At 37.7% G+C, this 24,184-nt stretch overlaps 1 protein-coding gene across 1 annotated transcript; it reads right to left on the bottom strand.

The window, feature by feature from the left end:
• Positions 1–4,443: 4,443 nt before the first annotated feature.
• LOC133773891 (prostaglandin-E(2) 9-reductase-like) lies at positions 4,444–23,290 on the bottom strand. Its single transcript, XM_062211436.1, has 9 exons — positions 23,172–23,290; positions 21,175–21,342; positions 16,688–16,804; positions 15,218–15,295; positions 14,711–14,833; positions 11,753–11,862; positions 11,343–11,508; positions 6,795–6,877; positions 4,444–4,699 (listed from the first exon to the last, which is right to left on the bottom strand). Exons 1-9 carry the CDS (start codon positions 23,253–23,255, stop codon positions 4,657–4,659), a joined length of 972 nt encoding a protein of 323 aa, XP_062067420.1. The 5' UTR covers positions 23,256–23,290; the 3' UTR covers positions 4,444–4,656.
• Between the last annotated feature and the right edge of the window lie 894 nt (positions 23,291–24,184).

Raw genomic sequence — 24,184 nt, forward strand, 5'->3', positions numbered from 1 at the left:
ACTATAGACTCTGATTTCTACTATACTGATTCTACTTTGTACAAATGGAATGTGAAGAGAGAAAATATGTTCTACGTTTAAAAGGTATTATATACAAAGTGAGAATTTATGTACACTAATTCAATGTTATTGTATGGACATGACATAAATAAGTATATGTTGATGAATTATACTTATAAGTATATTATTGACACATTCAACTGATAGAACAAATAAAATATTTTATTCTCACTTGGATATTCAACTCTATGTTTTTATTGTAAAGCATTTTAGCATTCTGAGATAATGTAAAAATGGAATGACCATATGCAAGAGCTCCTGGCTCCTCTCTTTAGATTGGCACAGCTCAGGTCATTGTGGTCATCTGGAGAGTGAACCAGCAGATGGAAGACCTTTCTCTGTCTCTATGCACATACAGCTTATTTTAGAATATATTTATATTTTTCAGTGTCATTACTATTAAATATTCTTGTTACTCTTTTGCCTTGTCCCATTTTTACATTAAAAATTTAATATAGGAGAGAAAGCAACTATATTATACCTATATCTATACCTGTATCTATTTCTGTATTTATATATCTATATCTGTCTCTCTCTATATATATATATCTCCATATATAAAATATATATATATTTATATAAAATCAGGAAGCTTGTAAGTATCTAGGAACATATCACACACGAATAATGAGGGATTATACTATAAGGATACGTTACATCAAAAGAATTCAAGAGATTAGGGCATCTTTTTCTGGAGTCATCAGTTTATTTCTTGCTTTTTAAACATTATTTATTTATTTGAAAGACAGCGTTACAGAGTGAGGGGGAGGAGGGGAAAAACAGAGATAGATATAGAACTGCCTGTTCACTCCCCAAATGCCTACAAAAGCCAGGGCTAGGCCAGGCCATAAACAGGAGCCACGTGAGTGACAGGGTGTGAGTAATTGATTCATCTTCTGATGCTTTCCAAGGCACATTAGCAAGGAGCTGGATCAGAAGTGGAGTAGCAAGTCTTGAACCAACATGCAAGTGTTGAAGGCAGTGTCCTAACCCCACTACAATACAACACTGGCCCAGTTTCTAAGATTGGAAAAATGTAACTAGTTAAAATATTATTTCTATGCTTTATTCTGTGAAATTTTGGTCCAAAATCAAACAAGCAATGCAGTTCATTTGACCTTGCAATGATAACTGAAAAAACATTAATGACCAATCCATTATTCATTTCCCACTGCCACTAAGGAAAAGAAATATTTCATCAATATTATTTTACCTCTGATGTCACTTTATCATCACTGACATAAATATTTTTCTCTATATAAAACAATTATTGAGTCTGTGATTCGCTACTCTATTCCTCTAGTAGGCAAAAGTAAACACACTCAAGGTTCTGCCATAAACACCTGAACACAAGTTGTTGTTATATTTTGAAGATGAAGATAGAAAGCCTTGAATGAAGAATACATGTGGACTTAAAAAAAAAAAAAGAGGACTTCAAACTTCCAAGCTTTATAAAAGGAAGGGCATAGTGAAAAATTACCAAGGATGGCAAAATTCAAGTAGAGAACATAGCAGGGGATTATGGAATTTTGTTTTAAAATGTTGTGAGATGTGCATTGTAGTACACATGGAGATTCTGTGTAGGAATTTCATGTTGCAACCTGTAGTTTTACTTAAAATGCTAAGATTTGATGTTTATAGACATTGATAATATTTAAAGTGTTGAAAATATATATGATCATAAAGGGATTGAGTGAAGAAAGAAAAATGTCAAAAACACCTTAGAGCATTTCAAGTTCACAGTTTACATTAATTCAAAGGTGAATCATTTGCAGAAAGACTATGAGATGCACATCTTGGTAGGCTATGTCTCATCTAAAGGAAGTGGCTTGGGAAAGCCTATTTGACAGGAAAAAGGTAACCACAGGAATAAAAAGAGCTGAAGGTTTAAGTGCTTGAGGGTATATCCAGGTCACTAAAATTGTCAGTCTCTGAGTTTTTTTTTTTTAATTTATTTATTTACTTGAAAGTCACAGTTACACACACACACACACACAGAGAGAGAGAGAGAGAGAGAGAGAGAGAGAGAGAGACTCTTCCATTCACTGGTTCACTCTCCAAATGGTCACAATGGCCGGAGCTGAGGCAATCTGAAGACAGAAGCCTGAAGCTTCTTCCGGGTCTCCCACGTGGGTGCAGGGGCCCAAGGATTTGGGCCATCTTCCACTGCCTTCCCAGGCCATAGCAGAGAGCTGGATAGGAAGTGGAGCAGCTGGGACTCGAACAGGTACCTATTTGGGATGCTGGTGCTGCAGGCAGCAGCTTTACCCACTATGCCACAGCGCCAGCCCCAGTTTCTATGTTTCTTGATCAGTAGTCCATGGACATAGTATCAACTTTTGAAGAATGTGCTTTAAAATGAGCTTCTGTCTCTGTTATGATTGTCTAATTAGCGAACCAAACAAAATATTTTTAAATCTTTGTAAAAAAGTTCTGAAAAGAGAACAGATTTTAACAAGCATTAAGTAGAAACATAATTCTTCCTAAAGTGTATAGACAAGGGCTACATTTAATAATAAAATCTCAAAATATCAATTTCACTCATATACATTACTTTTTGTGTTCTGTATATTAGTTACCACAAATAAGGGGAAACATTGATATTTGTCTTTTTGGACTGACTTTTTCACTAAGCATAATGGTCTCCAATTGCATCCAGTTTGTTGCAGACGTCAGGATTTCATTCCTTTTTGTGGCTGAGTAGTATTCCATTGTGTATGTACACTGTTATTTCTTTATCCAGTTATCACTTGTTGGACATTTGTGTTGATTACATATCAGCTATTGTGAGTTGAGCTGCTATAAAAATGAGGGTACAGATAACTCTCTTATCTGCTGATTTCATTTCCTTTGGGTAAATTCCCAGCAGTGGAATTTCTGGGTCATATGATATACCTATTTTTAGATTCCTGAGGAATCTCCATACTGTCTTCCATAATGGTTGTATTAGTATACATTCTCATCAACAGTGTATAGGGTACCTTCTCCCCCACATCTTTGTCAGCAATTGTCTTTTTTTTAAGATTTACTTATTTTTTATTTGAAAGGCAGGGTTACAGAGAGACAGAGAGAGAGAGAGAGAGAGAGGGAGAGAGGTCTTCCATCCACTGGTTCACTACACAAATGTCCACAACAGCCGGAGCTGTGCCAATCCAAAGCCAGGAGCCAGGAACTTCCTCTGAGTCCTCCACACGGGTGCAGAGGCCCAAGACTTGGGCCATCTTCCATTGCTTTCCCCAGCCATAGCAGAGAGCTAGATTGGAAGTGGAGAAGCCAGGATTTGAATCTGCGTCCATATGGGATGCAGACACTGCAAGCCATGGCCTTATCCACTATGCCACAGTGCTGGCTTACCAGCATTTGTTGTTTTTACTTTTTTTATTTTTGGATGATTGCCATGCTAACTGGGGTGAGAAGAAACTTCATTGTGGTTTTATTTATATTGCCCTAAAGGCTCGTGATCCTACCTTTTATCTGCAGAAAATAATAAAAAGGAATTTTGTCAATATTTCCAAGAATAGATAGGTTTAATTTCTACTCTCTCAGTATTTCTCACTCCTGACTCTTAAGCAATCTTCCTGGCTAAATGCCCCGAGTCCCACCCCCTGCAACTTAACATCCACCACCCCCCAAGATACCAAATATCCTGGTATCTGCAGCTATGATCCACAAGCTCCTGGAAGGGATCTCTGGACTTTTGGTCATCCTCACAGTATTTCCATGCTTTATGGGATTTGTACAGTGAGTTTTCTTGTTCCTGGAAGCATTGAGAAGCAATGACTGAAAAGTCTTTGCTGACTGCTCTATAGGTGTAGTGGAATGATAAGGCCATGCCAAGGTGGCCACTGGCAAGCGAGCATCAGTTACTCAGTAATGGCTTTGAAACCCACCTGGCAACGGAGCCTGCCTGGCAACAGGCTGTGATTGGATGGCTTTGGAAACTGCCTGGCAACAGGCTGTGATTGGATGGATTTGAAACTGCCTGGCAACAGGCTGTGATTGGTTGGGGCATAGACCTCCCCTTGACCAGATTGGCTGGTCTTGGCTATATAAGATGTTGTACCAACTGTAATAAACGAGTCTACGGGCTGCTCGCCCCAAGCCTGCTTTCACCCGACTCCCGGGGTCTGTGTGTTGACTCCGCGCCTCTTGCCCCCACCACGCTGCTCCTCTCAGAAACGAACCCACTGCAACATTGTTGAGAAATCAACGGCAACATATAGGCAGACAGTGCTTCCCACCTGAATCCCAGGAATGACTGTGGACTATCTGTTATCATCTCTCACCACAGTTCTACAGACTTCTAGGAAAAATCAGTTTGAGGGACTAAGAAATTAGAATAAAACTAAGCAGGCAAGTAATAAAATCAGTGGTAGGTAAAAATCTTTAATACAACAAGATTATTTTATTTTCAATAATGACAAAAGTTGTAGCCATTACTTTATGCCCCATGGATACAGCTCTAGCTGAGGGTCAGTTGCTAAGCAGCATAGATTAACCAGAAGAGAGTTACCCAGTCACCAGCATCTGAAATGTCGCTTGCCCTGCAACACTCTTGGGAGAACTTGTAGTAGAATCGTGAAAAAGTTTTCCATGTTAATATTCATCAGAAAATGGGTAATTTGGGTGTCCAATAAAGCTAAAATGATAAAAAATGAAAAATCATCACTGTGACCATATTTGTAGAATACTAAGTAAGTGGTTTCTGTGATGCTATTATTAGAAAAATAAAATGTTTTTTTTTGTTCTGGTTTTATAATCTGATTATATCCATGAGCAGCATAACTTTATGATAAATATATTTAATCACAATCAAACTTTTCAAATCATATTTCTTTACCTGGAACTTAGTATACAGATCATACACAGAAAGAAATTCAAACATATTCCTCTAACATAACTGCATTTTCAACTATGCAAAGCTATACTCAGTGCACTTACATCAGATTTTCAAGGATAATAGAAACATATTTGAACATACTATTCAATTCTAAAAGGTTACCACTAGTAAGCTGGCGTCATTTGTATTAATTCTTCAATTATTTACTCACAGCCCATCATGCTTAGCATAATATATTATGAAATGAATTTTATTGCTGAGACAAAGTTCGGTGTCCAAATGCTTCCTGTATTATTTGCATATTTATATATTTTCCTAACTACGTAAGATATAAGGTGGCAACACAATCAATACTTATTAAAAATTTTAATGGGAGTGGGAATTATACATTGCTTGGTATTCTCTTTACCACTCTCCTAATCTTTGTATTATGTCTCATTTTTCTTTATAATAATCAAACAGTAACAATTACAACACATCTACCAATATTGCATAAGTACTGCTTTGCATTACATTAAACTATTTTATATATTTGCACCTTTATTTCTATCACAAAAAATTACCTTAGGTAGAATAAATATATAATCCTTGTTACCATAATTTATAATATTTTTGCTTACAGGATAAAAGGAGAATAAAGATCTTTCATTGGGTGTGATTTCTCTTTCATTGTGATATTTTTTACTCCATTCTTATTCTTTTTCTTTGAAATATACTTTAAGACTTCATCCTCTGCATAGATATCACCATATTTCAGAAAATCATAACCAAATGTTTTTATTGACCTTGTAAGTTCAGGCTTTCTCAAGGTAAATGAAGGATTTGAGTCCTTAACAAACACAGTGAAAAGGAAGGGGGAAATTTCAAACTAGAAACATGTTAATTTCCAAGTCTGTAGGGACAATTCCATATGGAAGGGATATATTTTTCTGTATATGGACATCCTAAGGTAATTTTCATATTCTTTTAACAGGTTCACATATGTATTGCTTTCTATACTTATTAATAGCTAGACTTTTATTCATAAAAGACCAGGAGTGGTAGCAAGATTATTCCAAAAAAAAAAAAAAAGCTATCTTATGAAGCAAATTGCTATCTCAAATGCGGCTTATTTCCATCTATTCTTGAAGCTATGTTTGAAACATCATCAACACTTGAAGATCATCAGGTATTGCTCTAGGCAATACTCAAACTAATGGATTTCTTTTCTTAGGATTTCATTATTAGTGTGACTTATTGAAATTTATCACCAAATAAATTTTACTTTAATGTGGTAATACTCATTCTTCTATTTTCTTTTGCTGAAAACATTTTTATGTGTAAACTTGCAAGACTTCTGAAATCAGTACTGCTTTGTTTCAAAAATACAGGTGAAACTTTTTAACTTAATTTATAAGTTCTTACATGTACATGTTTAGGGAAGAGAATGATGTCAACAAACTTAGTAACGTAAAAAAGAACAAGTCCCATGTTTTGCAGTATAATCTAAATTTTTCTAAACACTGCAAGATTCAAGACTATTTTGTCCAGAAAATCTACCATAAATAAGTCAATCATTTATGAAAATGGGGATTCTTTTTGTGCATTACAGTTACTGAGATTATTTATTTACTTATATGTCTCTAAAATCTTGGAAGACAAATTATTTTAATGACCTATGATATAAACAGACTTGATGATGAATGAAGACAATTGCTGAACCACAGGGTTATTGGAAATGCCTTCAATCTGATAGGAATTGATGTTTGGAAGAAGTAATATATCATCTTACAAATATTGAATTAGGATATATTGCTGATTCCCAGAGTGCATGTCCACAAATAGAAGCTAATGCCTTTCCCACATTCCTCTTCAGAAAATAAATGGAGGAAACACATTTACCAAAGCAACTTACAAATCAGCAGGATAATAGCGAAGATTTTTGTTCAGGCCATCCAGAGCTTTCATGTCCTCTGAAGACAACTGAAATTCAAACACCTGTTAGAGAAAATACAACATTTTATTATTTTTATAATGAATATTTGCCAATCTAGAAATTTCTGAAAAGTTTCCAAACATTTTGAGACTTCAAACAAATCACTCATCAATAAATACTGGGTGTTGGTTGAAAAACAAACTAGTGCCACTGTGATGCAAGATAGTATGGAGATTCCTCATAAATATGAAAATATTTCCAGTGCTCTTCCAACCATCCCATTCCTGGGCTAGAGAAATTAAATTGACATATGCAGAATTATCTGTACCCCCATATTTACAACAACTCAATTCACAATAGCTATGATACAAGATCAACACATATGTTCATCAACTGATAATAAGATAAATAAAACGTGGTTTATATAACAATGGAGTACAGCTTAACCACAAAAAAGCAAGAAATTCTGCCTTTTCCAACAAAGCAGAATCAACTGTGGAGCATTATGCTTAGTGAAATAAGTCAGACCCCAAAAGACAGATACCTTGTGTTTTCTCTGATTTGTGGTAGCTAACATATAGAATACACAGATGAATATATACACATACACCTAAATATAGAAGAGTGAAATTGACATCCAATGATTTGATTACTCTTTAAAACCCTTTTGTATATTCCTGTTGAAGAGATGTTCAACTTTTTACTTGTTGAACACCATATTTAGTTGAGCATTAAGTCTGTGGTTACAAAATAAATTGAATTAATGTTATCACAAATTAAAAGAAAAGAGAAAGGAAGAAAGGAAGAGAAGGGAGGGAGGGAGTAAGGTAAGAAGGGAAATATCAATATGTCTTGGAATTGTATATATTAAATACATAAATTTGTTCTCTTTATATTAAAAATAAATAATAATAATATAAAATCAACACTGTGTGAGGAGTTGGTTTTGTGGCCCAGAGGTTTAATCAGCCACCTGCAATGCAGTCATTCTTTGTCAGCACCAATTGGAGTCCCAGCTGCTTGACTCGTGATCCAGGTCCCTACTGATGGACCTGGGAGAGCAATGGAGGAAGAACCAAGTGCATGGATACTTCTACCCATGTGGGAATCTCAGATGGAGTTTCAGACTCCTGGCTTCAACCTGGTACAGACCTAGTGTTGTGACCGCTGGAGAGTGAATCAGCAGATGGAAGATTCTCTCTCTCTCACCTGTTCCTCCTTTCTCCCTCTCATACTTTCTCTGTATCTCTGCCTTTTAAGTGAATAAATTAAATCTTCCAAGAAAAACCACCAGTGAAAAATCAATAAAAATGCAGTAATAGTTATAATATATTGAAGCCTCACAACATTACAGATAAAAAGAGGTCATGGGGCCAGCACTGTGGCACAGTTTGTTAAAGCCTCAGCCTGCAGCACTGGCATCCCATATGGGCTCTGGTCTGCTGGTTCGAGTCTAGGCTGCACCTCTTCTTTTTTTTTTATTTCATATCTTATTTATTTTCAATTGAGGTGCAATAAACATGAGGGATACAAATAACTCGTCCATAGGCTGATTTCTTCTTATAAATTTCATCTGATTCCATATAGATTTCTCTTTTTTTCAACTTTTATTTAATAACTATAAATTTCCAAAGTACAACTTTTGGATGATAGCAGCTTTTCCCCCCATAACCTCTCCACTTCTAATCCAACCCTCTGCTATGGCCTGGGAAACAATAGAAGATAGTCCAAGTCCTTGGGCCCCTGCACCCATGTAGGAGACTTGGAAGAAGCTCCTGGCTCCTGGCTTCAGATCAGCTCAGCTCTGGTCATCACGGTCATTTGGGGAGTGAACCAGCAGGATGGAAAGACTATCTCTCTCTGGTTCTACCTCTCTCTGTAACTCTGTCTTTCAAATAAATAAAATAATTCTTAAAAAAAAAGGAGGTCTCAACATTAATGAGCTGTAGAAGGATGCTGACATTATTCAAACAAGATAGGGCCATGCACTTACAAGATCTAGAAGATTCTAAAAGCAAACTTTGAAATATATAAGATATGTTTATATCCATCATTGAAGAAAGAACAAAAAAATTGATAATTTGAAAAAGAAAAAAGTATGTTAAGTTCTCCAGAAATTAATGAAGAGTTTCAATTCAATGTCAAGCAATAAACTTCTATTCTATGTGGAAACTGAAAAGCCCTTACAAATTGTATGTAACAGTTAATTCAATGAAAATTAACCAAGATATTTTAAATATGAGGTGTTAGAAAATGTGTACCATACTGGAAAGCAGAGCTCTATTTTCCAACATAAGGAGGATACCACAGGAAAAAAATAATATATTGAAGCGAGGAGTGAATTCAGATACTTAATTTGTGAGATGAAAGGAGGGTCACTGATGTGTCAGACTGTCAGAGTGACACAGTTAGAGAGTGAATGAGAGAGATACACAATGTGCAACAGAAAGACAGAGACCTCTCATCTGGAAATCAGTTTGGATCTCTAACAAGGGTTATGTTCACCCAAGCTCTAGGAACATAGCCTGTTGATTCCCGTGGGGTGCATTAGCAGCAAGACAGAGCAGGACTGAAGCTCAAATCCAGGCACTTCCGTATGGGCAGCCCAAGCAATAAATCAAATTCTTAATCTTGATTTTTTTTTTAAAGTTTAGATGCATGTCAGTGGACTCTTACATATATTTCACAAGATATTTTAAAAATACCAGTTGAATTAATAACCCAATTTAGAAAGAAAGATTATAATATTTTATAGATAATATAGTAAAATGTTATCCTGTTCCCATATACAGGAGAATTTGCATCAGCTACAAAGATTTAACTACACAAGAATAGGAATTTTTATTGTGAAAATATATCATATCGGGGGCCAGCGCTGTGGCACAGTGGGTTAACACCCTGGCCTGAAGCGCCGGCATCCCATATTGGCGCCGGTTCCAGTCCCGGCTGCTCCTCTTCTGATCCAGCTCTCTGCTGTGGCCTGGGAAAGCAGTAGAAGATGGCCCAAGTTCTTGAGCCCCTGAACCCACGTGGGAGACCAGGAAGAAGCTCCTGGCTTCTGGCTTTGATTCGGCACAGCTCCAGCTATTCCTGCCAATTGGAGAGTGAACCATCAGATAGAAGACCTCTCTCTCTCTCTGCTTCTCTTCTCCCTGTGTAACTCTCTTTTGAATAAATAAATAAAAATCTTTTTTTAAAAGAAAATATATCAAAGAGAATGCAATTTATGAGAACAAGTTTTTAAAAGATCTACTCATTTATTCAAAAGGCATAGTTTCAGAAAGAGAAGGAAAGTCAGAGAGAGATTCCAACTTCCGGCTCACTCTCCAAATTGCCACAACAGCTGAGGCTGGGCCAGACTGAAGCCAGGAGCTAGGAAATTCATACTAATCTCCCGTGGGGGTGGCAAGAGCCCAAACACATGGACAATACTTCTCTATTCTCCCAGGCACTACAGGAAGGAGTTGGATCAGGAGTGGAGCAGCCAGAGCTAGAATTAGCTGCCATATGGGATCCTGGAGTTGCTGGCAGTAGCTTTACCTGCTGCATCACAGGGGCCCTGAGAACAAATTTTAATAAGTACATCTCGATATAAAATTAAAGCCCAGAATTCACAAACTAGATCAATTAGGAAAATATTGCCCAATATACCAGTTTGCTAGGCTCCATGCCCTTTGGATCCATTATCTATTACCCAACAATTGTAGTGTGGCCTGGTCTGTTCAATGGTCATACAACTTGTCAGAAGCAATTGCTGGGCAGTTCTGAGAAGGCTTTGCCAGTATGCAATGATTGCTTTTGGATTGTGCCATGTAATGATGTGAAAACTAGGACACTTAGCTGGAGGATGAAAAAGTACATGGAGGAGCACTGAGGCATCCCATGCAGTGCTCAATTAACATCCTAGAAGAGAGCTGCCTCATTTACGAATGCACAAGGGAGTGGATTGCAAGTACATGAGAGAGCCCGACATACAACGCAAGGTGGATGAGTTCAGGCTCAGCCTAGGCTTAACTCCCAATCCACATAAGGATGTTAAAAGTTAGTTACATACAATCATCTGTGCAAAAGATACTTTTATTTTACAACTGCAATAGCTAATGGTAAGATAATGGTTTCTTAATTGAAAACACAGACAGTCAATCTATTTATATGAACAAAGACTTGAATTGGTGATTCACTAGACAGGAATACCAAAGTGAAAAAAAATGAATATTAAACTGTATGGATTCTAAAATTGCAAAAATATAATAATTTATAAATCAAAAATCACCTCATAAAATACCTTAATTTCAGAAAATGTCTTACATAATGCTTACACAAGAAACTGCCAGTTTAATGCTGAACACTGGTTCTCTGTTTTCTGTCCAATGATACTTTGTCTACCCATTATGTCTCATTTGATACAGAAATATTGAAAGCATTTGCAAATATTTGGTGCAAACTTCTTGACACCTTGCAAGGAAGATAAAATGTGAAGGATCCTGTGTAGGATCTTTCACGCCTTCAGCCCCACGTGCTCATCACCTGAATGTTCTCTTTGATCTCCTTCTCTATGAAACTCTTGGCCAGGACCACAACTCCACGCTGCAGCTGGTAGCGAAGGGCAATCAGGGCTGGACTTCGCTGGTGCTTTTTTGCCAAGGCACAGATGACTGGATCTTCCAGGAGAACTGGGTAGCTCTGATCCACCCTGCAAGGACAGGTAGAAAAGCTGACCTCCTGATGCTGGGCATTCAGTTTGATAAGAGGCTTCCAACGCTTCTCAAAGGTGGTACATGGAAAAGCAGGGTTAGTATCATTTGAGATGTTGTTACAGATATAGATTACCCTTCTCTCTGAGCCAGTTCAGAGTTAAGTCTATAAAACGAAGTGCTGCAAACCCATAGTATTTCATCAACAGTGGGCTATATGTCATCTTTCTGTTTTCCTTTTACCATTTTGGATCACGACTTGATCCCAGAGCACCATAGGCAACCAGAACAATGTCTTTGGACTTGCAGAAATCTAGCAGTTTGCTCTGGTTGAGATAGGGATGACATTCCACCTGTGGGTAGACAAGATTGAAAAGTATCAGAGTATATGAAATGTTAATATTAAAATAAAGGGAAACTTAAAATTAGAAGAAGTTGAATTTAGAAATGAGACATAGAAATTTAAACTAAAAATATCAATTGAAGTTTTTAAATTTTGCATTAGAGACTTTATTTTATTTGAAAAGCAGAGAGAAGGAGAGACAGAAAGAGAGAGAGAGAGACAAACAGAGAAAGAGAGGGAGAGATAGGTAAAAAGAGAGAGGCAGACACAGAAAGAGAGACAGAGAGGATAGAAAGAGAGAAGAGTTCTAACTGCTGGTTCACTCCCCCAAATCACCTACAATGGCCGGGACTATTCCAGGGCAAAATTAGAGCCCAAAGCTCCACCTGAGTCATGAATGTTGCAGGGGCCCAAGTACTTCAACCACCTTGTGCTTTCCTAAGTGCATCGGCAAGGAGCTAGATTGGAAGTTGAGCAACAGCACCTTGAACTGCATCTCCAACATGAGATGGAGATTCAAAAACTTGTTTACTTAACATGTTGCACCACAGTGACAGCCTCCAAATAAAGATTTTTTAAAAAACAACAATTTAGATAGTTTTTTTTCCTGGAAATGTAAAATATGACATTTCTCAGAAGAAGCAGCTCTTTGGCTAGATAGATCATGGTTGCTAAATCACTTTTTCTGTGTTAAAGATAGATGACAAACACCACATTAGGGACAAGGAAATCACACTTTGAGCTTTGGCCTTTGTGTCAGAAAGTAAAAATTTTTCTAATACTCCTAATGGAAACTCTGTTAGAATAAAAAAACATATGATAGGAATCTCACTTATTTCATCTGAGCAGATTGGCATATCCAAAGAAAAATGAGTAAAACTAATTCTAACTCATAGACTAAATAAAAACTCATGAGTCTATAAATATGAGTATATAAAAAGAGAAAAAGAGCAAGAGATATGAAATAAAAAATATTTGCCTCTGATGATGGTGATTTTTACTATAACTTTTTTTCTCATTAAAGGCAAGATATTAAAGTTAACCTATCTTATAGGAATAGTTATAATTTATGATGACTTAATATGCAAAACTCAAATATGAAAACTATAAAAGCACAGTTAAATGCAAATAACTTTGCAAACCCAAAGTAATAACTAGTTAAAACAAAAATCATCCATGAGTGCTCATCTATTATGCAAAATTTGTTAAGATATGTTACATCTTCTGTTGAATATTATCACCTACATTACTATCAATTTCAATAGGTGAAAATAAATGTTCACAAAAGGAGATGTGGCTCTGACTGGCTTAAAAAGTGACCAAAATATACATCACTAAACAAGGGAAAACAGCCTTTCTATGCTGTCTCTTGGAATACAATTTGATGAACACAGAATTATAAGGACGTCTTCATGACAAAAATGTTTAACCTTAATATAATGAACTATCCAAACCTAACTTCTAACTTACAGAAAGTTGAAGTAGAGAAGCAAGTGATTATTACAAGACAACAATCTGATGAGTCTAGAACAATTGACAAAATGTGCATAGATATCACAAAAAAAAAAGATTTCTGAACTCTGAAAAAAAAAGCATGAGAAATATGACAGAATTCTATGTATGAATTACTATTTTGTTGCCCTTAAAAGAGAAGACATCTGGGAGTATTTATAGAAAATTGCAATACTTAATGATATGAGATGCTAAGAGGTAGAAATTATTAAGTACCTTAACTCAGATTATGAAAACTCTAACTGTATGGGAGAGTGTCTTCTATCATAGGAGATGTGTGAGTTCTGCAAGGATGAGCTATCACCAACACATTTTATCAAGAGGTTCAGCCAAATATCGCACATATTTATTAACATAAACTTATACACCTATTAACTTTAGAAATATGAAAAATGTAACAATCTGAGAACAGGAGAGAGAATGGGAATATCAGCATTATCAAAATTTCCAGATGAATGAAAGTTTTAAAGTTAAAAACTGGAATAAAGCTAATACTAAAAGCCATAATAATTTAGTAAACATTTTCTTGAAAATCAGAGTACTACAACATTACAGAGAAAACTGATAGATTTTATAAGCCATATTTTCATGTGAATATGTTTACTGAGTGACTGTACTAATTTAGAACATGAAACATTTAAAACTGTTTACTGGGTGACTGTACTAATTTAGAACATGAAACAAGCTAAATTTTGATGTTGTTGCATAGTTTATTTGAAAGCAAAAGCAGAGATTAGATGTAGATTAAAATGAGTTTAAGAATGAAATCAGCTTAGGTTTTGCTAAAGTTTCCTGAGTGTTAATATGGGCCACAACAGCAACACCATAAAAGGTAACTTTCTCCCTCTTGTCCAATTTATTTTCCGGGTGTCCAATAATTTTTTCCTGCATCTAAAACTCTGTTCAGGCACCCAAAAAACAAATACCAAGAAGATTCAGATATCTGAAAGCAAAACAAACCCTTGCCATCTATGTTCTCCTACATTCACGCTATCTTTATTTACTGCCCATTACATATTTTCATGGTCCTCTCTGCTACATATAGTGCTATATCACATTCAGTGATTGATAAATCCATCTTCTCACTGAGGTTTGACTCGTGACTTCTCCTTTCTTGATCATTTTTACCTCCCCAGATTCTTAGACATATTGAGCACTAGTCCCCTTACCTATTCAATAAGAGACAATAGAGGGCCTACTTGCCCCTCCACAGAGGCGCACAGAGGCTTTGCCTTGAGAATCTTCTCTTCCCAAGCATACTTTGAATGAGAATTGAAGACAAGTGGACTCTTCAGTGGTACAGAAGGGATTGAAAAACAGAAGGAGAGGAGGCTGAGAGTCCTCACCTGGTTGCAGACAGGCTTGTACTTGAGCCCTGGCTTGTTCAGAATCATCTCCAACTGCCTGTGGTTGAAGTTGGACACCCCGATGGACTTGGCCAATCCTGCATCCTTACACTTTTCCATGGCCTATGAGAAAATATTATGATAAAATTTTTCCACAAATGGCTAGAATAATTTAAAGGCATGATAACACCATTAGAAAAAGATGATAATGAAGCTAATGGTCATTGACTGATAGAGAAAAAAAAAAGAATATAGAACAGAGAGGGAGATGGTGACATTAAGGAAAGAAATCACAGTGTCCTCCATAGGAATCAAGAGAAATTACTGTATGTGAATAAAAAAAAATGATCTCCATTTCTTTCTGTGACATCCCCCACTCCAGTATAGTAATTCTTAACAGTGGCATGATTTCTACAACCAAAAATGCATAACCCATTCTTTTAAGTTTAATTGTGATCTGAATCTCCTGTTCTTGACTTCTTTGTACTCACTCCTCCAAATACTCACCTCCCAAGTTGCACAGATATCCACTGTATCATGTATTATTTTTCCTTGTTCATCTTTCGGGTATAGTTCTTTCCCAGGCTAGAATAAAAGCAGTAATTTTACACTATATTACCAGATTGAGGTATGCACACCCTATATGCACACCCAGATGTATTTAGGGTAGGAACAGTAAACATCAATGAAAAATGTGGAACAACATTCCACAGACATGTTTGCCATGTGTATTGTATATGAAGTGGTAAAGAATGACATTATGTTACTGAAGGACTTCTGAAAATTTACCTGCTAAAAAAAACTAGGATCTTAGGGAACTCTAGTAAAACAGTTCCTGGAAATTGGGCCAAAACCATGAGTTAAGGGCAGGCAGCTGCAGTTTGAGATAACGGCGCCAGATAAAGGCATGGGAAGCACCCAACCGCCCCTTATCTGTGGGTCCCGGCAGATGGCAAAAGTATGCAAGGTATTTTCTGCATGCCCCCACCCCATTGTCTTATTGAAACCCTGTAACCACGCTTTTTTTCTGCTTCTGTATCCCCTGCCCTGCTTGAGAAACTGCCCACACTACCCCCTTCCCTAGCCCCTTACCCAGTAACCATTAACATATCCAATGGAATTATAACACGACCAAATATGCTAATGTTGTGGTTTTAAGCTTTAAATACCCTGTAAAACTAATGTTCAGGGCCGCTCTCTCTGCACTACACTAGAGTGTGCTGTTGAGACGGCCCATTTGCAAATGAAATAAACTTCCTCTTGCCTTTTGCATCGATTGGAGTGGAGTCTGTGTTTCTGGGGGTCCGGATTGTGGGACACCTGCTTAAGGGGTCTTACAGTTACATTTTTCTCACATCTATTATGTGTGTGTTAATGAATACTATTTTCTAGGCCCTAATTGTGTCCCATGGGTTTATATTACTTTGTGTGCTCTGTTCTTTCATATACAGAAATATCCATTTTACCTTGAAAATCTGTAGTTACATAACCTTCATCTTCACAATAATGGATTATAATTTTTACCCAGGCTAAACCGTCAGTGTTCCTTATCTCCCTGACAACATGTGAATCTAACAGCATGCACTTGTACCACAGATCATGGATCAAGGGTCTGTTCTATAAAAATTGTAATACTAGAAGATGCAGATCACCTCTTAAATCATGGCCATGAGTTCAGAATTACCCAATAGCCATGTATGCCACCATGAAAAGGCTAAGACAAAAACTACATTAATCCTGTGGTAGTGTTGTGGAAAACTAGAGACACAAAAGTTTTCCAAAGGTTACTTATTCTGTACCTTACTAATGGCTTAAGATCCCCATTACAGAATCCAGTAGACTATATTGCTTAAACAATTTTGAGCAGTTTCTCTACCTTACATACAACATGCTTCAGCAACTTTATCAGTATCACCATGAAAATGATGGTCACTCTACAGCTAACATGAAATAAATTTGATGATGTTAACCTCCTACCTTCATAGCCGCTGGATAATGCATAAGGTACAGATCAACATAGTCCAGTTGAAGTTTTTTCAGTGACTGCTCCAAGCCGGTTCGAACCAACTCTGGCCGAAAGAAAGTGCACCAAAGCTGCAGGGGTTAAACAGTGGAAGTTGTGCAGAATGAATACATTAGCCAAATTTCATGATTTCTTTCATCTAATATTGAGATTTTTTTCTAGCAACACAGGAGGAAAATGAAGTCTTCCTTTTGGATTTCATGTGCCCTGACATGACATCAGAACCTCTATCATTTGTTTGGATATTTTTCATAAATATACTTATTCATGGTAGATATTACACCAGAGACAGATATGCTATCAATTAACTATAACGACCACTGTCTTGATTATATTTGTCAGAGTTTACAAATCAAAGAGATAATGGTGTTGAGAAAGAAATAAACAGAAATGTTGGAAATGAAAAACTGAACAATTAAAAAATACATTAGGGGACCAGCATTGGGGTGTAGCAGCTAAAGCCACTGCCTGTGATGCCTGCATCGTGGCTCCTGGTTTTAATGTGCCCACCTGTACCACTGTGGTCATTGTGGAGCAAACCAGTGGATGGAGGATCACTTTCTCTCTCTTTCTCTCTATCACATTCATCTCTCTTTCTGTAATTCTGCCTTTCAAATAAGTAAATAAATCTTTAAAAAATACAATGGAAAGTCTTAGCAAAGGATGAGAAAAGCAGAAGAAAGAATATATGATTATATGAGAGGTCTTTTGAAATAACAGGAAAAATATAAAAGAAAAAAAATTTAATGAAAAAAAAAAGTCAAGGATCTCTTGAATACCATTATATAAGTCTTTGGAATTCATGAAGGAATGGAGGAAGAGAACAGCTAAGAAAACTTAGTCAATGAAGTCCTAGCAGGAAACTCCCCCCATTTGTAGAAAGTTATGGACTTCCAGATACATGAAGCTCACAGACCCCCACTCAGCCATGATAAGAGAACATCCTCACCGTTGGGGCATGAGGGCGGCCATGGCGTGGCCAGGCCAGGCCCGGCCTGGGGCTGGGGGGGGGGGGGCTCTGCATGCGCAGCTGCCCCCGGGTGCCCCTGCCAGAGCTGCGCAGAACGGAGCCGCAAGGAGCCAAGTAAGATGGCGCCCAGAGGAAGTAAGATGGGCGGAATCCAAAGTTGTTTACCACTAAAACTAATTGGCTGCGCAACATCAGGGGAGGTAACAAAACTAGTAACAAGTGTATAGACATAGGGCTAATCCTACAGAAATCCCCCCATAAGGTGATTTTTTAAGTGATTGGTTGGTCCTTAGCCCTGCCCTAGTGACTCTGCAGTTTTGTGCTATAAAAGGTACTATTATGCACAAAGTGAATGAGTCCTTGCTAGACTTGGCTCCCTGCTGCGTCTGATTGTCTCCGGGACCGGGAGGCTGGGGAACGGGCGCACTTACCTTTCCTCAGACCCAGTCCATCATGTACGGGTGGACTAAGACCCTGCACACCGTGGCACATTTTACTCAAACTTTGAGAAGGAAAACATAAAGAGAATGTCCTAAGATTTTCAAGAGAAAAGCACAAGATCACCTTTAAAGGTAATCTCATGGGATTCATAGATTTCTCAGCAAAAGCACTGAAGGCCAGGATGCAATGAGGAGACATAGTTTAAGTTCTGAAAAAATGTAAAACTGCCAATCCATAATACTTTACCTAGAAAACTTTCATTTGTTAGTGAAGGTGAAATAAAGACCTTCAAAAACAGAAGAAAAAAATCATCACTGTGCAGCTAACATGAAAAAAGATCTCATATGGATGTATTTAATGCAGAAACAGGTCACTCTCTCAGAACTGCCTCTCACTTTGTCATTCTACATTTCAAAATAATTTTAAAAATTGTTAAAAAATTATTTTGGAAACACAAAAGGCCCTGGCCAGAGGCATCACAATACCAATACCAGATGTTAAGACATATTGCAAGGCTATTATAACCAAAACATTATGGTACTGGCAAAAGTAGATATGTAGACCACTGGGCAGGCTAGAAGCCTCAGACCCAAAACCACAAATCTATAATCAAATCAATTTTAGCAAACATCATAAAAAACATTCCATGGAGAAAGAACAGTCTATTCAACAAATGGTGTGGAGAAAATTAGATATCCATATGTAGATATTTGAAGCAAAACACTTATCTTACTTAGAGACTATAGAAAAATAATCGAGGAGCCAGCACAGCGGCATAGCAAGTAAAGCTGCTGCCTGAAGTGCCAGCATCCCTTATGGGCTCCAGTTTGAGTCCTGCTGCTCCACTTCCAATCCTACTCCTTGCTAATGTTCCTCGGAAATCATCAAAAGATGACTGAAGTCCTTGGGCCCCTTCACACACTTGGGAGACCTAGAAGAAGCTCCAGGTTCATGGCTACAGACTGAATCAGCTCAGGCCATTGCAGTCATTTGAGGAGTGAACCAATGGATGGAAGACCTTTTTCTCTCTGCCTCTCTGTAACTCTACCTTTCAAATAAATAAAAAATGAATCTTTTTAAAAAAAGAAAAACAATCTCAAAATGTGTCAAGCATCTAAATTCAAGATCTGAAATTATCAAACAAATAAAGAAAAACAGAGAAAACACTGAAGAAATTATCCCAGACAAAGATTACTTAGGTAAGAATTCAAAAGCACGGGGAATAAAAACAAAAATAGATAAATGAGATTTTATCAAGCTATGAAGCTTCTGCACAGCCAAGAAGCAGGTGAAGAGAAAATCAACAGAATGGGAGAGAATATTTTCAAACTATCTATCTGATAAAAATTTAATATCCAAACTGCATAAGGAGAACAATAAATTCAACAACAATAAAATAAACAGTCCTGTCAAGAAATGTGCAAGGGATATAAATTGAAATTTTGCAAAGAAGGAAAAGATTGCCCAACAGACAAATGAAAAAATATTTAGTTTCAGTAGCCATCAGGGAAAAGGAAATAAAAGACTGCAATTAGGCATTACGTCACTACAATTAGAATGACTATTATCAAATTAAAAATAATAATAATAGTACAAAATGATGGCAAAATTGTACTGAGAGTGATGCCCTCATACATTGTTTGTAGGAATGTAATTAATACAACTATTATGGAAAATAGTCTGGATATTCTGCAAAAAACTAAAATGGATCCACCATGTGAGTCAGATATCACACTTCTGGGAATATATCTCAGGGAAGCGAAATCAGCATACGACAAATATATCGGGGCTGGTGCCATGGCTCACTTGGTTAATCCTCCACCAGCAGCACCGGCATCCCATATGGGCGCCAGTTCTAGTCCCGGTTGTTCCTCTTCCAGTCCAGCTCTCTGCTGTGGCCCGGGAGGGCAGTGGAGGATGGCCCAAGTACTTGGGCCCCTGCCCCCGCATGGAAGACCAGGAAGAAGCACCTGGCTCCTGGCTTCAGATGGACGCGGCGCCAACCGAAGCGGCCATTTGGGGAGTGAACCAACAGAAGGAAGACCTTTCTCTCTGTCTCTCTTTCTCACTGTCTATAACTCTGTCAAATAAATAAATAAATAAAAAGATAAATATATCTTCTTCTGCATGTTTATAACAGTCCAAATTGCAACAGTCCATAGGAGAGAGAACCAATATAAAATCCATCAGTTCCTCAAGAGTAGATAAACAAAATGTGGTTCATATAAATGATAAAAAATTACTTCAGCCGGCCGGCGCCGCGGCTCACTAGGCTAATCCTCCGCCTTGCGGCGCCGGCACACCGGGTTCTAGTCCCGGTCGGGGCACCGATCCTGTCCCGGTTGCCCCTCTTCCAGGCCAGCTCTCTGCTGTGGCCAGGGAGTGCAGTGGAGGATGGCCCAAGTGCTTGGGTCCTGCACCCCATGGGAGACCAGGAGAAGCACCTGGCTCCTGCCATTGGATCAGCGCGGTGCGCCAGCCGCAGTGCGCTACCGCGGCGGCCATTGGAGGGTGAACCAACGGCAAAAGGAAGACCTTTCTCTCTGTCTCTCTCTCACTGTCCACTCTGCCTGTCAAAAAAAAAATTACTTAAGCCACAAAAATTGTTTAAATCCTGATATTTTCAACAAAATAATTGATGAAATTGAGTTTCATTATATGAAGAAAAACAAGCCCAACACAGGAAGATTATGGATGTCATTGCTATGAATCACACATTTTGTGATATTTATCTTCATGTTTTCAAGAAAAAATAATGTATATGTGTACACATATATTTATATAAAGGGATATAGTAAAATATTAAAAATTGTTAAAATCTATCACTTCTTGGCCTTTTGGATAAGATCAAGTGTAGTAAAAATTGTTAAAACTTAACAGAAAAAATAAATGTATAAAGCAAATAAAAAGAAAATGTCTCATTTAAATTTGGAAATAAGAACAGCTCATTGACAACTAAAGACCAAATCAGAATTATCACACAAATCACATTTCATTAATTAATATATTTATACATCAAATATTTAATACCTTTGAAGTGTAGAATATATCTTCTCTCTTCACAGTGCCATCTGTAATCTTGCTTCGGATGGCAAGACCCACTTCCTCTTCATTTTGGTATGCATGAGAAGAATCAATATGGCGATAACCAACGTCTATAGCTATTTTGGTAGCCTCCCCAGCCTCACTCTTAGGAACCTAGAGAAATAGCGAAAAGTGAGATCCATGTGATTAGATTACTTCAGAAATCATCAGTGACTTTCACAGGAATCATTTTTTTTTTCTGATGTCTTAGAATAAGCCAGCATTTTGGGGAAATGTATGTATCTCAATTTGCCTGAGTTTTCCCTAATTATTAGCAAGATGTAGGCAAGTCAGAAACCTTCCCACACTGGGCCACCTTATTAATCACTGGCATCAACGTTCCTCAAGAACTATGACAGCTTTATTGATTTGATCGAAGGACATAAAGGATGCAGCAAAAAAGTTAATATGGTTGTTATTTATATAGTGAATTCACAAATGATAGTTACCAGAGGAGAAAATTAAAAGGAATGAAAAATGGAAAAATACAGTGCAAGATCATATGCATCCCTTACAGCGAAATAAGTAGAACATATTCAATTCTGTGAAAATTTGAATTTGACAGCCTTTAAAAACTTATCTGTAAAGAAAATTGTGTATTTAGTCTCCATTTATAAGATTTTTCATTGAGGTGGGATTGCATAGATCCTCTCTTTTAGCCCACAACTTAGTCTACTCCCTCAGCAAAAAGCAGGGATACATACACACCACTATCTGCACATGCAGGGTAGCTACAACCACCATCCAAATTAGTTAGGGAGGTGCCAGTGCAGTGGCACAGCAGGTTAAAGCCCTGGTCTGAAGCGCCTGCATCCCATATGGGTGCTGGTTCTAGTCCCAGCTGCTCCTTGTCCAATCTAGCTCTCCGCTATGGCCTGGGAAAGCAGTAGAAGATGGCCCAAGTCCTTGGGCCCCAGCACCCATGTGGGAGACCTGGAAGAAGCTCGTGGCTCTTGGCTTCAGATCAGCGCAGCTCTGGCCATTGGGGCCATCTAGGGAGTGAACCAGCAGATGGAAGACTTTTCTCTCTGTCTCTACCTCTCTCTGTAACATTGTCATTTAAATAAATGAAATAAATCTTAAAAAAAAAATTTACCTGGTGTCCTTGATCATTCCCTCTCATTCATTCCACCTCACCCTGAAAAGTTAACTAGGTCTTGGCACCTGTTCAAAATACTCTTCATTAATTTCCTTAGATCTTATACAGTATAAACTAAAAATTTAAATTTGGGGTAAACAATCCCATGTTATACAATTACATTATCAGAGGATGATACCAGTATGCAGTATTCCCTCTACAGTGATTACTTTTATTCAATAAAAACATGTGCGATATTTCTTTGAGTTATGTGTTTGTTAAAATGAATGAATAATATAGTCTAGCTCTTAATGGGTTCTAGTTTCTACCTAACATATTATATTTCCATTCAGGCCAGTTAGTTGGAATTGAGAGTAGTATAAAGCAAAGTCCATCCAAAATGCAGTAATTAATCTGCAGTGCCCAAGATTAACCCTTGAGCAGAACACCACTGCTCTCTTTTTTATATTCCATGGATTTCCTCTCTAGTAACAAAAATTGCCTGCATCACTCCTTGTTGGAAGGAGAAAATACTTCTTGAATTAAGAAAAAAGCAGAGAAACAATGACAACTGCAACCACCAGGCAATCAGTCTTGTTAAGGATTAGCGTTTTTCTCATTACCCAAGTGAAAAGACTGAAACAGAAAGCAAAACAACTATCCAGGATCCTCAGCAGGGGACCACAGCATCTGACTGTCAGGCAGAACAAACTGTGTAACTAAGTTCAGTATTCTGCATGAAACAGCTGTAGCCTGGGGAACTGGAGAACCAATGAAACCTGTAGTCACACAGAAATTGGCTGCCTTCCCACCACCCTAAGTCTATTTTCTTTTGTCGCCTCAAGCGCAAAGCAACTGAGATTACCGCATCTGGTGCATAGGTGCCAAGTCCCAGTGCAGGAATGGAGTGACCATCGTTTAATGCCACACGCTGATGTTTAGGATCCATTGCTTCCACTCTGCTGGCGAACCACACTCTGTTTATTTCTGGTGCCTTCGAAGGAATAACAGGAAGTCAGCACTCACTTGCCTATATAAAGTTCTATGACTTGTGGGAGGAGTGAATTTAAAGCAGTATTACACATTTAAACACAGACTTAAAAATTTAGTTCGAAATTTTACAGGAAAGAAAGTTTTTGTTGCTGGTAAAAAATAAACCATTACATTTAAATTTTTTTTTTCTTTTAGAATCTCTCACAGTTGTTTAAAAACCTGCCAGACTGTTCAAACAACTAGGTATTCTCTGGTTGTGTTGTTTATTTTTGTAATGAGGAAATCCCTTCTAATCATACATTGTTTGAAACAATTAGCTGTATAACACACACACGCACACACACACAGAGAGAATTAAAGAAATGGTTTTTAAGAAATTTTTCAACATTTACCCTCAATGAATGAACAGAAGTTAAAACTGAGGAGGTCCAAGAAAGATGATAGTTGCATGTAAAGCTCCAGTGTTTGTAGCCCAAAGACATCAATTTAAACAGAGATTCACACAACAACTCACCTTCACACGAGCTAAGGAATCCAGTAATATAGTGAAGAAACAGTACAGAAACTCCACAATCCAATAAAGGTTGAGTACAGACATGCTGCCAATATGCTGTCACAAGCAGTTGCAGCTCCTACCTTACCAGCTATAGGTTGGTAAGTCCATCTATACGGGAAAAAAATTAAAAAAGGAAGAAAGCCCTGCTACCCAAAGAAGCAAAGAGACAATGGACCCCATCTGCAAAGAATTCTGCAGTCACAGGGGACACCAGCAGCAGAATCAACACACCAGCACTGGAACACGAGGTGAGCCGAACCTCAATAGCTCGAGACACCAGCGGGAAAGCGGAAAGAGGAGACTAGAGGGAACGAGGCTTGAAACCCCGT

The sequence above is a fragment of the Lepus europaeus genome, chromosome 14 (genome assembly GCF_033115175.1).
Source record: "Lepus europaeus isolate LE1 chromosome 14, mLepTim1.pri, whole genome shotgun sequence".
NCBI lineage: Eukaryota > Metazoa > Chordata > Mammalia > Lagomorpha > Leporidae > Lepus > Lepus europaeus.